This window comes from Lissotriton helveticus, chromosome 4_1, assembly GCF_964261635.1.
Source record: "Lissotriton helveticus chromosome 4_1, aLisHel1.1, whole genome shotgun sequence".
NCBI lineage: Eukaryota > Metazoa > Chordata > Amphibia > Caudata > Salamandridae > Lissotriton > Lissotriton helveticus.
Genome location: NC_136063.1, coordinates 419189549 through 419202134, shown reverse-complemented (window position 1 = coordinate 419202134; position 12586 = coordinate 419189549). Strand labels below are relative to the sequence as shown.

At 43.5% G+C, this 12586-nt stretch overlaps 1 protein-coding gene across 4 annotated transcripts in view; it reads left to right on the top strand.

The window, feature by feature from the left end:
• The window catches only part of VPS13B (vacuolar protein sorting 13 homolog B), a 3181000-nt gene that overhangs the window by 2867985 nt on the left and 300429 nt on the right, over positions 1-12586 (top strand). For all 4 annotated transcript variants that reach the window (XM_078686964.1, XM_078686965.1, XM_078686963.1 and 1 more), the window contains exon 43: positions 6477-6638. In XM_078686964.1, the coding sequence (XP_078543090.1) occupies positions 6477-6638 (162 nt within the window). The remainder of the gene's footprint in view (positions 1-6476; positions 6639-12586) is intronic.

The window sequence follows — 12586 nt, the reverse complement described above, 5'->3', positions numbered from 1 at the left end:
TATTTTATTTACCCATAAAAAAGAAGAGAACATACTATCTATCTGCTTGAAAAAGGATGTCTGTATTGCACAGGAGCTGCACTAAAAAGAAAATTAAATAGTGGAAGAATGGACATTCGAATTAACGCAAACCGACCCATTATTGAAAGCGGGAGCTGATTCCATCACGCTAACTGAGAGCTTACTTTTTTCAGCAGAGGAATGTGGTTTAATGAGTAGAGATCTTCTACTTTTTCTGATATATAAATTCCTAGATACCTCTTTGGGCGGGTATTATATGTCTGTCTAAACTCAGTTAGAAAACTGTTTACAGTACAATTACATAGTATAATTTCAGTTCTGGTTTTATTTATTTTATACCCGCCTATTCTTTGAAAGTCAGAAAAGATTTCCATGACTTCTGACTGGCTAATCAGCTTTGTGTCTAAAAAGAGAACTATATCATGGGCATAAAGTTTTATATTGGTCATTCCTCTAATCGGGGTTGTGTGAGGTCTTTTTTCCCTAATTGCTATTGCCAATGGTTCAATAAATAAGGCAAACAAAATCGGGGAGAGTGGACAACCTTGCCGAGTGCCTCTATTTATATCGATGTCCCTACATTTGATGAGTTCATTAAAATCTGTGCCTGGGAATTCCTATAAAGTTGTTTTAATAAGAATACAAATTCGCTCGGGATGTCGAACCTTTCCAGAATCAAAAAAAGGCAATTCCATGAGACACGATCAAATGCCTTCTCGGCGTCTAAAAACCAGATCTGTGCCTCCACCTTATTAACATTAAAAAAATCCAAGGCTTCCATTAAAAAATGTGTATTTGTATAGAGCTGTCTCCCTGCTACAAAGCCGCATTGGTCCGCCCCAATAAGAGATCCCACCATCTTATTTAATCTATTTGCAAGCAGTTTGGTAAAAAAATGTTAATCCGTATTTAAAAGGCTTATTGGCCTATAGGAGTTAACATTTTCCTTATCTTTATCTTTTTTCAAAATGCTGACTACCACTGTAGTGCAAAAAGATGGTGGACGAGCTCCCCCTTGTAGTAGGTAATTAGCAAGCCTTAAAAATTCAGGGCTAAGAATTGTAGAGAATGCTTTAAAATATTCCGCTGGGATGCCATCCTCCCCAGTGGCTTTGCAGTTAGGTAAGGAGCTTATGACAACATCTAGCACTTCTTTTGTAAATTCTGCTAGCAGCAGTTCTTTGAAGTCACTTCCCAACTTTGGAATTGGAAGCTCCTGCAAAAAATCATAAATTGTTTCCAATGTAACTTGGTGAGATGTTTGATATATATCTTTATAGTGTCTAAGAATCATCTCACCTATAGATGAAGTAATCTTCATGCGAGCTTTGGTCACATTATCATAAATACTGTCTATTCTATTACGAGCTTGATTTTCTTTTGCTTGCCAAGCTAGCAATCTTCCTGTATACTCGTTTTCTTCGTAGTTTTTTTTCAGATATAGCCTACTAGCCATCTCCCCTAATTCATAATTTGTCAAAAATATAAAATAAAGCATGCTTGCATCGCCCATTACTTCTTCATCATTTCTTCAAATCAATATCCAACAGCAGTCAAGGGTGTGTGAATGGGCCAGGAAAAGTCTGGTAAAGCATGAACATTAAGAAAATGTTGGTAAATCACTGCGAACTGCAAGATTGGTGATTTACTACTGTGATGACAACAAGCATAGATCACATGCTCTGACCATTATGTGCATGTGTGCATATGTGGCACACATCCATGCCCTAAGGCCATGGATGTGTGCCACATGGCACATTAAAGAAAGAAAAAAGGTATTTTTGTAAGGAAATCGCTATTTACGCCCAACTTGAAGTTGCTGGTAAATAGCGATTCCTTAAGGCTGAGGTGCACTGTTTTAGTGCTACCTACATTGCATTTAAGGAATTGGTATTTCCGATTCCGTAAATGCAAGAGCAAAATAAGGAATCGCTATTTTGCGATTCCTTATTTTGCATGTAGGTTTGAAGTCACCTATATCGCGCATGGCTAAATACCGGTTGGTAACGCCGAAATTTACCGAATCTCGGCGTTACAGACCGGTATTTGGCCACCTACATCTGGCCCAATATGGCTCTTGAGTAAAAGGACAATGGAAGTGGTATCTTCATACAAATATTTAGGTATGACATTTACAAAAAAGCTGAGCTGGGACCCACATACAGAATTGGTTGAGATGCAGGCAGCTGCATCTATAGGGGGACTAGTCCTTTTTAGGATTATCTTAGGTGGTCCATCTTGGTCTCTCCTTTTAACAGCTTACAATACAATGGTCTCCACTCAATGTCTTTATGGGGCTGAGGTATTGACCCTAAGTATGGAGGGATTCTGGGAGATGTGAGAAAAAAAGTGTTTGAAAAAACTGCTAGGCCTCCCAAAAAGTGAAATGGACCTGCAATAATATTGGAGGGTGAGCTGCAGGCATGGAAGTTTCTGACCTATAAATCAGCCCTCCGATTTTGGGATAAACTGTGGTACTCAAAGGTGTAGAAGATATTAGTTCTCTGTGCTCCTGACATTGGAAAGAGTGAGTTAAGGTTGGCGGTGCAGGTCAGAAATAGAGTAGAGATTATTGCTCGAGCCCTAAAAATAGAGAAATTTAAGTTCTGTCAGAAGGCGAATTGAATATGACCTATAAAAGGGAGCCATGATTGGCTGATATGGAGTATGCAGGGAACAAACACTCAGCAAATTATATGATGGAATCGTGGGGAAATAGGAGGGTTTTCCTGTACATATCATCTCTACCCAATGCCCACTTACACTCATTATTGCTAAAATTTTGGATAGCTCTGATTGTTCGGTATTTAAGTGCTGAGAAATTAATAGCTTTTTTTAATACAGAGAATAATTGCACAAGTGGGCTGAGGTTCCAGAATTTTAATGTTCATTTTTTAACTGATTGTCATCATGTTTTAGGATATGTTGCGAGATTTTAAAGTTCCTTTTCATAAAATATAATATAGGACATCGCGTTAATTGTGGATTTTTTAGATATTGCACTTGCTTTAGCAAAAAAAATAAAAAATATGCTTGGACTAGTGACATAAGGAGCCTCGGTCAAGACTATTAAGCCAGATATTCTAGGGTCTAGGGCAGGGGCCCCTAGGGGGGGCTCAAGTGATCCCATTGGGGGTGCCAGGCTCTAGCCAAAAGAAGCATTATGTTGATAACAGTGCTTTGTTTTCAGCTGATAAAAAGGTGCTGCAGCAAGCCGCTCTGCAATGCCCCAACACTAACCTCTTTTGCCATTCATATCCTGGCTGGGAGAAGGTGTCAAAAGAGAAGGGACTCCAAATAGTCTTCAAAACCCTCCTATCCCCATTTCTAATAATCACACTGTGGATACTTTTACACGTTAGTAAGGCCTGCCTGGCCAGAATAGTATGTTGGGCAATCATGTATTTGATTGTACTTTTAAATCGGTAACAGAACTTACCTGCAATGTTTAAATAACTATGGACATATTTAAACATTGGCAGTAGTAAAGAATAATTCCGAAATTTTTTGAGGGGTGTGGTATTAAAAAGTTTGAAGACCACTGGTCTAGGGGCTAAGGAAAAAGGAAAAAGGGATTCAGACTGATGTTGGGCAATCAAGGGAAATGTGTGCAGGGGTAGGACAAATAGATTGAGACTTAGAAGGATTGAGGGGGTGGTGTTTGGATGAGGTTAGGCGTTTTAAAAATAGTTTAATAATTGTTCTGAATTTTAAAATGTTATGTATTTATGTTTTAAAGGCAATTGTCTAAACATTAATAAACTCGAACTTGAACTCTTTTCTGTTTACAACCCTCGCTGCTCAACCACCCTGTGTATGGATGCAAGGTTCTCTGCTCACTCTCACATCTTGTCTCAACACACATGTTTGCGACAATCAGCAATAACTTCCCTGCAAAGTCTCAGAATGCAGGTACTATTGTTAAGCCCATCTTGCATCTCAGTTTACCTACTATTTCAATCAATCACTAGGCTGTTCAGCCTTGCCTCTTGGTAGTCGCCATGCCTTCTTTTCTGATGTTGCTGTATATATACTCTCTGCCTGATAATTCAGGCAGAGACGGAAAACATGCCCTGTGGAGCAGCAATAATTGCCAGAGCCAATCCTGACTAGACTCTCCAACTTATCTTTATATTTAAGGAGGCTCAAAATATCATCTATCATCAATGGTATCCCTTTTATTTATTTATGAACATAAATCTCTTTTCATATTTAGTCAACTAAAAGGCTTAATATTCATAGTCAGTATTTCATTAACCACACTTAATTAAAAAAAGCTCTTCTAAATTTTTCATGAAAGCCATTTAAAATGTAAAAATGAAATATTCCCTTTAAACACTTTCCTGAAGCAACAAAGTGTAAGACCTACCCTCGCCTAAAACAACACCCTCATTTTGTTGGTTTAATGCTCAACTTGGTGAAAAGCCTGGAACCCCTGGACTAGTCCGACCATTTAATTATCCAAAATTCACACCCTCTCGACCTCTCCACATCTTTCGACACAGTTTGCCATAAAGCACTAATTCACAGACTGGAAACACACATGGGCTTCTCCATCATGGTCTAGGAGTGATCCGCCTCTTCCCTCGCCAACCCCGCTAACAGTCATATGAGACCCTTAGATACCACTAACTTGCTGTCCCCTGAGGAGGACCTCAAAGCTCCATCATGTGTCCATTATTTTCTGTCTCTACATTGAACCCCTTGGAACTCCACTGATTGACAGCACAACATTAAGGTCTATCCATATGATGCAGCTACATAATTCTACCCGAAAGCCTCTTCCACCCATAACATTGGCCGACTCAAAACCTACATTGATTTCCAAAAGAACTGGATGTCAAGTGCTTGCTTAACCCTCAACATAACAAACACAGAATTGTTCTTGCTCACCAAACAACCAACCATTCACAGGTATAAGGCTGGCTAGCCAATATCAGCCATCACTGCTTCACGTTGACTTTGTCTTGTAAGGACACATTGCCACGAGAAAGGGTGGTACTAGCTCTCCCTCCTGATAAAAGTAAAACTACTACCCAATTCAGCTTCAGAATAACTGGACAAACTTTAGTCCACTCTCACTCGGATGAAGGCAGAACTCTAGTCAGTTGCCTTCCCGACACCACACATATCTTCAACGACTTAAATAAATTTGCCTACATCACCACAACGAAACCCCCTCCCTGCAAGCCTATATATTGTTCAGGAGCAGCTGCATCATGTTCGAGACCACCTGAAAAGGCCCCTGTGCATACCTGGCAGAGAAAGCCGCGCCACACCAGGAGTACGGTCAACACAACTTGCAAACAAAGAAATGCAAAAAAGAAGGTGGCAGGCCTTTATCATTTACACACAAGATCTGGAACAATTTATCCATCGATATTGGAACAGGCTCTAACCTCCTACACCTCAGAAATGTACAAAAGATGCACCTTCTTGCGAGAGCTCTTCTTCTGTACATGATGGGGAATATCGTCATCCTCAACATTCTACCTCCTTGTAAACTGTCTGGTATAGTATCTCAGGACTGCAAACGCTGATCAGCTCTTCGTTATGTTGTACAAATAGAAACCATACAAACACATTTCCAAAATGTCCAAAGTTTGCAGGAAACAAAGAAATATGTATTTGCTGAAGGAATACGCTGATGTGACTTGTCGCTAGCTACTAGAGGTTGGTGCAGTGAGTTACAGTGGACATTCCTATTAATCATCTCACGCGGCCTCCAACAATAAAAGGAGATGTACAATGCACAAAATAGGCAGCCGTCTAAAAGAGGGGACTGGTCAATTGGCCGGGTCTGGTGGTCAATTGGCCGGGTCTGGTGGTCAACTGACCGGGTCTGGTGGTCAACTGACCGGGTCTGGTGGCTCAGTGGACTAATGCGTCCATTGCAGGGGCCTGTGTTCGACCTCATGGTCACAGGTTCAAATCCCGGTGGGTCTACTCAGCCTGTCATCCATCTGAGGTCGATAAAACGAGTACCATTGAGTTGGGTAACAATGAACATCTGTTATTCAGCGCCACTTCACGTACGGGTAATCGAGCTCTTTACAATACACCTGTTTATTTATTTATTTATTTACAAATAACTATGTTATGTTAATTGTACTGGCCAAGGTGTGAATTTTTCCATTGGTCGTGTACGGGTTGTATTCCTCCACTGTACAGTTACTGCACCTTCTTCCTTCCAACATTTGCACATTCCCTCGGTTAGTGCAAAAGGATTTAGTAGATTATTGCATTGATGTTGCTGTTGTTTATGATCTGTGAGAGTAAGTACTAAGCGTGTGGTTTTTCATTGCCTCCTTTAGAAGAAACAGAAAGACATTCACTACGGCCAATGACAGTAGGTCTCTGTTATTCCTGTGTCTTAATGATCGCCACTGGAAGACATCTGCAAAATATATTAGTTAGCCCTAAAGGTGTTGGCTTTTCTTCTCTTTTCCTTTCAGAACCAGTGCCCCGAGGCGGAGGAGTTGGTCTTCAGCCACTTCGTGATATGTAATGACACCCAGGAGACCCTGCGGTTTGGCCAGGTGGACACTGATGAAAACGTGGTGTTGGCCAGTCTTCACCGTCACCAGTACAGCTGGCGCTCGCACAAGTCCCCGCAGGTACGTCACATCCTGCATGCTATGCTGCCTGTGCGCTCTGCTTCATGTGTACATGTATGGCCTACGCTGTGTCTCCTCCTACTCTTCAGCTGCCAATCAAAAAATAGGCGCAGCAGCTTTAAGAGGCGCTGGACCTGATTCACGAAGAAAGAGTCACGTTCTTGCAAGGACCGCTTGGTTTCTTGTAAATGCACGTGTGCATTGCTCTGATTCACACATAGACCTGTGTGCGCGAGCAGCAGGAGCCTAGCTGTCATTGGTGCAACAGGTGCGGGAGTGAAGATTGTCGCACCTTAGTGTGCTCATATCGGAAAAACAACTTGTAAATCCGGACAGTTTGTAAGACTAGGCAGTGGGCCAACTCGGATTTCTATATTTTTCAGTTCTGGGGTGGTGTGATATTGCTGTGCTTATTCCTACGCCTTTCTGTGGGCCTCGAAAAAAGTTATATACACATTTTTCAATTTTGAAATATGTCATTTTTAGTGTCGGTGCTGTGAAGTTTTTCCGATGATATAACCGTTTCCATGCAATTTATGACTTTTAATTTATAATACTTCATGCACTTCCTAAGTTTGATTTCAAACAGTGAAAGGGGGGATTTGTATTAAATGGTGGAATTCGTTTTTGCATGTCCTCTTCCCGAGGATCTTTACCCTCCAGCACCCAGTTTGGAATGCATTAAGGTCGTAGCTTTGGCAGTCTTGAACACAGGCCTCATGCCGTGAGGAGGTCCCACGGATCTGTGATTGTGCGGCGATCCTGGCTGCTTCCACTGCCCCGTGCTGAAGCCAAAGTCAGTCCACCCTGTGGTTGCGTCTCGCGTGACGTGTGCTGTCCTGAAGGAATGGCGGAGGGATTTGCGTCCATACCACCACCCTGTATGTCACCAGCCGTCAATGCACTGAGCACGATTTTTAAAATACCAACAACAGAGGTATTTGCGCCTAGAGAGATTTCATTTTTTGGGCCAAAAGTCAGAAATGTAATTAAGTGTGGTGTTGGGCGTATGCAGCTAGAAAGATTTTTAAGATCATTCCATGCTGATTAAAATATTTGATGGAGTTTGACCCAGCAGCCAAACTGACCGTCCCTGAAGATTGAGAAGCCAGGCGAGTGTCAGGTTCGTGGAATGCTGGTGACTTCATAGATGAGAAATTATTTCATTTCTCATGGTAATTGCGGAGCTGCCAAGCGCTAAAACCTCGGAGGCAGATTGCGCGATAAAGGTGAAGTCATGCATGCCTCCGGGTGAGGGACACGGACACCCCTGCAGGCGTCAGTGCGTTGCCTCGCGCGGCCTGCGCTTAGGGTTGGATGGATGGCGCGAGCTAGGCCGGGCCTCGGCGCCGCGCGCTCTCTTTGAGAGCGCGGCATGCATGCCTCTGGGTGAGGGACACGGACACCCCTGCAGGCGTCAGTGCGTTGCCTCGTGCGGCCTGCGCCTGGGGATGGATGGCGCGAGCTAGGCCGGGCCTCGGCGCCGCGCGCTCGAGAGCGCGGCATGCATGCCTCCGGGTGAGGGACACGGACACCCCTGCAGGCGTCAGTGCGTTGCCTCTTGCGGCCTGCGGATGGATGGCGCGAGCTAGGCCGGGCCTCGCCGCCCCACGCTCTCGGTGGGAGCACGGCATGCATGCCTCGGGGTGAGGGACACGGACACCCCTGCAGGCGTCAGTGCGTTGCCTCGCGCGGCCTGTGCCTGGGGATGGATGGCGCGAGCTAGACCGGGCCTCGGCGCTGCGCGCGCTCGGTGGGAGCGCGGCCTCGTGGGCTCGTGTTTCTGCCTTTTCAGGCACGACCAGTCCGCCGTTGCCATTAAATACTTTATTTAACCTTCGATGTTTTCTTAGTACAGCTGAGCGGTTTAACTAAACTGCTTTCCCATGACTATTTTCTCGTGATGTTTACGGTTTAAAAAAAATTACCTGCTAGAAGCATTTTGAGGTCGTGAAGTAACCAAATTGTCAGTCAGTCAGTCAGTCAAATATCTTTATTCGGTTAATTAAAACCATAAAAGCAATACACAATTCATTTTTAAAAAATAAGAACTATACAAATAGATTAAAATTAGCAATTAAACAAACTATACACATGTTGCAGTTCCTAAAATGATTCATTAAAAGAGGTTTTTTTTAAAAGAAGTTTTTTTGTTATTAAAAAATATGAATACAAAACAGGTTCACTATAAGAAAAGGACCAGAAAAAGACAAGCGCCTCCATGTCCCAATGATCCTTATCCGGTGTCCCAGAATAAAGTTGATAAAATGTCAACCAGGATGTATATTTGTCTGGGTAAGTCTTGCCTTATTCAATCGGGCAGCCGCCACCAAGAAACTGGCTACACCATATGTGACCTGCACAGTGTTCAACATTTGCAGGTGTAAAAGTGCAGGCCTTACTTGGACAAAATTAAGTTCCTTCAAAATGGGATATAAAAACTTTTTCCGGGGCTCCAGATAGTGTTCGCAAAACATCACAAAGTGGACTGTGTCCTGATTTGAGAAGCTATCACAAGTGCAAGGTGGGGTAATTTCAAGGGTCCCCCACTTTATGTTGGAACCCAGCACTAGATGGATAAGATTGAACCTAAATCTCAATAAAAGAAAACGATGGTATGGTTTTGTCACAAATGTTAGATAAGGTTCCATGGCAGAGGAGGTAGAAATTCGATATATGGTTCTCACCATGGGTTTGTTGAGTTCAACCTGTTCCCTATCTAACTCCAGCAAATTCCGGAGATGCAACTTAACCCACCCTACATCTTCTTTCTTGAGACCCTGTGGAGAAGAGTACATATCCGGGCGCCCTAGCTTCACGCATGCCGCTCTAACATACGCTAGCCAGGGAATACTGCCCGCCTTGTCCAGGGCCAAGCAGTCTTTGAGTATGAGATGGTTCAACGTGATCTCCTCGTTTGTCCAGGTTTTCACCCAGCATAGCAGGGGGGCCATTTTTAGAAGGTCAGTAATGTGGCCCAGGCCGACTTCACTATGGATGGAATATGTAGGCGATGACTTTGGGAGTGATAACAAAGTTCGAATAAAATTATTTTCTACAATTTGAATGCCTTGAGAAGGAGCATAGCCCCAGATGTCAGCCCCATAGGATGCAATAGCCAGGCACTTTGATTTGTAGATACGGATCATGGCCACCATGGGCCTAGAACCTAATTTTTTAGAAAAGCTCATGAGACCTGTAGTAGATCGTGCAACTACGTTGGCCTTCAATTTTAGTTGAGGTCCCCAGGATCCTTTTTCGTCAAAAGTGACGCCTAGATAACAAAAAAAAGGTACCCTAGAGATTTGTAATCCGTTACAACTAAAAGTTTTAATCTTCAGGCTTTTCCTACGTGTGCCCGTGACCATGACATGGGATTTTAGTGTATTGATCTTTAAATCTAAAGATTCCATGAATGATCCGAAATGGTCTAACAATTTTTGCAGACCAATGCCTGTACGGGCTATTAGGACGGCGTCATCCGCGTACAGGAGGACCGGGATAGGGGATCCTCCCATACGCGGGACGTCCATGGTGGCTAGATTGAGTGATTTACCCAGGGAGTTAATGTAGAGTGTGAATAGGAGAGGGGCCAGGATGCAACCCTGTCTGACCCCTCTCCCTGATCTAAATTTTTCAGTACATCTACCTTCCCTTGTAACCCTAACGGAGGCAAACAAATTCTGGTGGAGGTCATGTAAAAAATTCACCAAAGTAGTGTCCAAACCCAAATCCCGCAAAATAAGCCAAAGTTTAGAGCGATTAACCAAATCAAAAGCGGAGGATAAGTCCATAAACCCTAGATATAAATGCCCCTCCTTCACCACGGTGTATTTACTAATTATGAGGTGGAGGTTTAAGCATTGGTTCATGGTCCCCCTGTGAGCCCTAAAACCATACTGAAGGTCAGAGAGGACCCCACTCCCTTCAAGCCAATCCCCGAGTCTTTGTAGAATGACTCTGCCCAAGATTTTAACAGCAGAGTCAAGCAAGGAGATTGGCCTGTAGCAAGCCGGGTCCCCCCTGTTCCCCTTCTTAAAAATCGGAACAATTATAGAGGTGGACCAAGAAGAGGGAAAGCCTGCCGAAGGTATCGCATTAAAAACATTGGTCAATATTTTGGACCAGAATTGGGGATACTGCATGTAGAGATCAGCAGGTACCCCATCAGGTCCCGGTGCCTTATGTTTACTTGTGTCTTTAATGGCCTTTTCAACCTCACAGATGTTAAAATCCATGGTCATAATATTCCACGGAGGGACACTATCTGACGGGAATGAAACTTCACTTTCATAGATTTGTTTGAAATGATTAAGCCATCTTTCATCTTCGATCACGCAATCCATGTCTGATTTCCCATCCTCAGTAAAGAAGGGCTGGTTAATAATGGCCCAGAATTTCCTACTGTCTCTCAGTATATTTACGGACAGTAAACTCTCCCAGGCCTCCTCCTTAATCTGAGTCTTACGATTGGCGAGTGCAGTTTTATAACCCTGCCGAAGACTTGCCACTAGAGTCCTGTCTCTGGGTCTCTGTTGGAGTGCTTTCAATAGGGCGTTATGTTTTTTTGAACATTCCCTATCGAACCATCTATGTATATGCTTGTTACCTTGCGGGCCATTCCTGGACTCCAAATTCTTAGAGATGCTTGAACATATCTCAGTGTAAGCGGCCACTACCTCAGACCCCAAGGAAGTAGGATCAAGGCAAACTGCCATCTTTGCCTCTGTTTCCTGGGCTAGTATTTGGAAGAAATTCTCAGGGACAATCTTCTCCCACTTAATCCTCCTCCCCTGCTCTTTAGAGGTGAGATCCCTTGGGGCTACCACCCCTGTTTCCCTCTCGGTCATGGAACCATCCAGGTCCAAGGTCAGCAAAACAGGGTTGTGGTCGCTAAAGACCGCAGGCACTACACAGTATTCGCAAGCCCTAGCTAACACCCCTGGTGATACAAAAATATAATCAATGATGGTATTAGCATCTCTCCCAATGAATGTAGGTGGTCTGGTTTCATTTGTACCAAAACCCAATTCAAATAGATTTAAAGTGGCCAGAAAGCTCTCAAGCCCCTCCCCCTCCTTAGTGTGTTCAAAATGGGGGATCCCTTCAACCAATGATCCTCCGTACCTGTCATTGTAACAGTCCCCCTCACAGGGGTGAATATTAAAATCACCCAGGATAACAATCTCTGGGACGGAAGTGCAATCGTGTCTATAGACTGACAAAAAATCTAACAGAGCAGACAAATGCTCGTTTACAAAAGAACCATCCCTGGAATTATAAAAATTAATAATTAAAAAGGGTTGATGGTCCGAAATAGCCCACTCAATTATCAGCGTATTCCTGGGAGCAGGTTCTATTTTTTTAAAAGACCCAGCCAGATTCAGTGAGAATAATGTTAGAAGCCCACCCTTGGGTCTCCCTCTCACGCCTGGTAACCAAATTAATATAGAGCAGCGTTACTTAGGGCAAGAAGGCACAACACGGCGAGTTTTTTTTGTCATGGTTCATTGTAGCATGTTTTCTGAAGTGCGTTAGGAAAGTAATATTAAGTGCACCCTAACACGGTGACCTACTGAACTCAGCCTGCTCTGTATGGTCGAGAGGGCGCTGCTCTTTTCAGGACCTTCCTTGTCCAATGTCCGCCCTCCTTCTGTCATGAGTGTTGGAACGAGCTGCAGCTGATGATTCTTCCAGCAGACGGTCATATTGTGCCTTGATTGGCAGCTCACATGTAGCCATTTAGGGCCCGGGGTGCCGTGCTCTGCTCCCACGTTTGCAATGGTCATTCGTGCCACGTCATGAGTTCTGTATATGCATTGCTCCTGTATAGACGCCTTCGCCCCTTTCTCTTTTCCAATATTCATTCTGAATCACGGGATGTAGATTTATATTTTGGTGCATGGGTTTGTAAAGCATGCATTTTGTATGATAGAGATGTGTTTCAC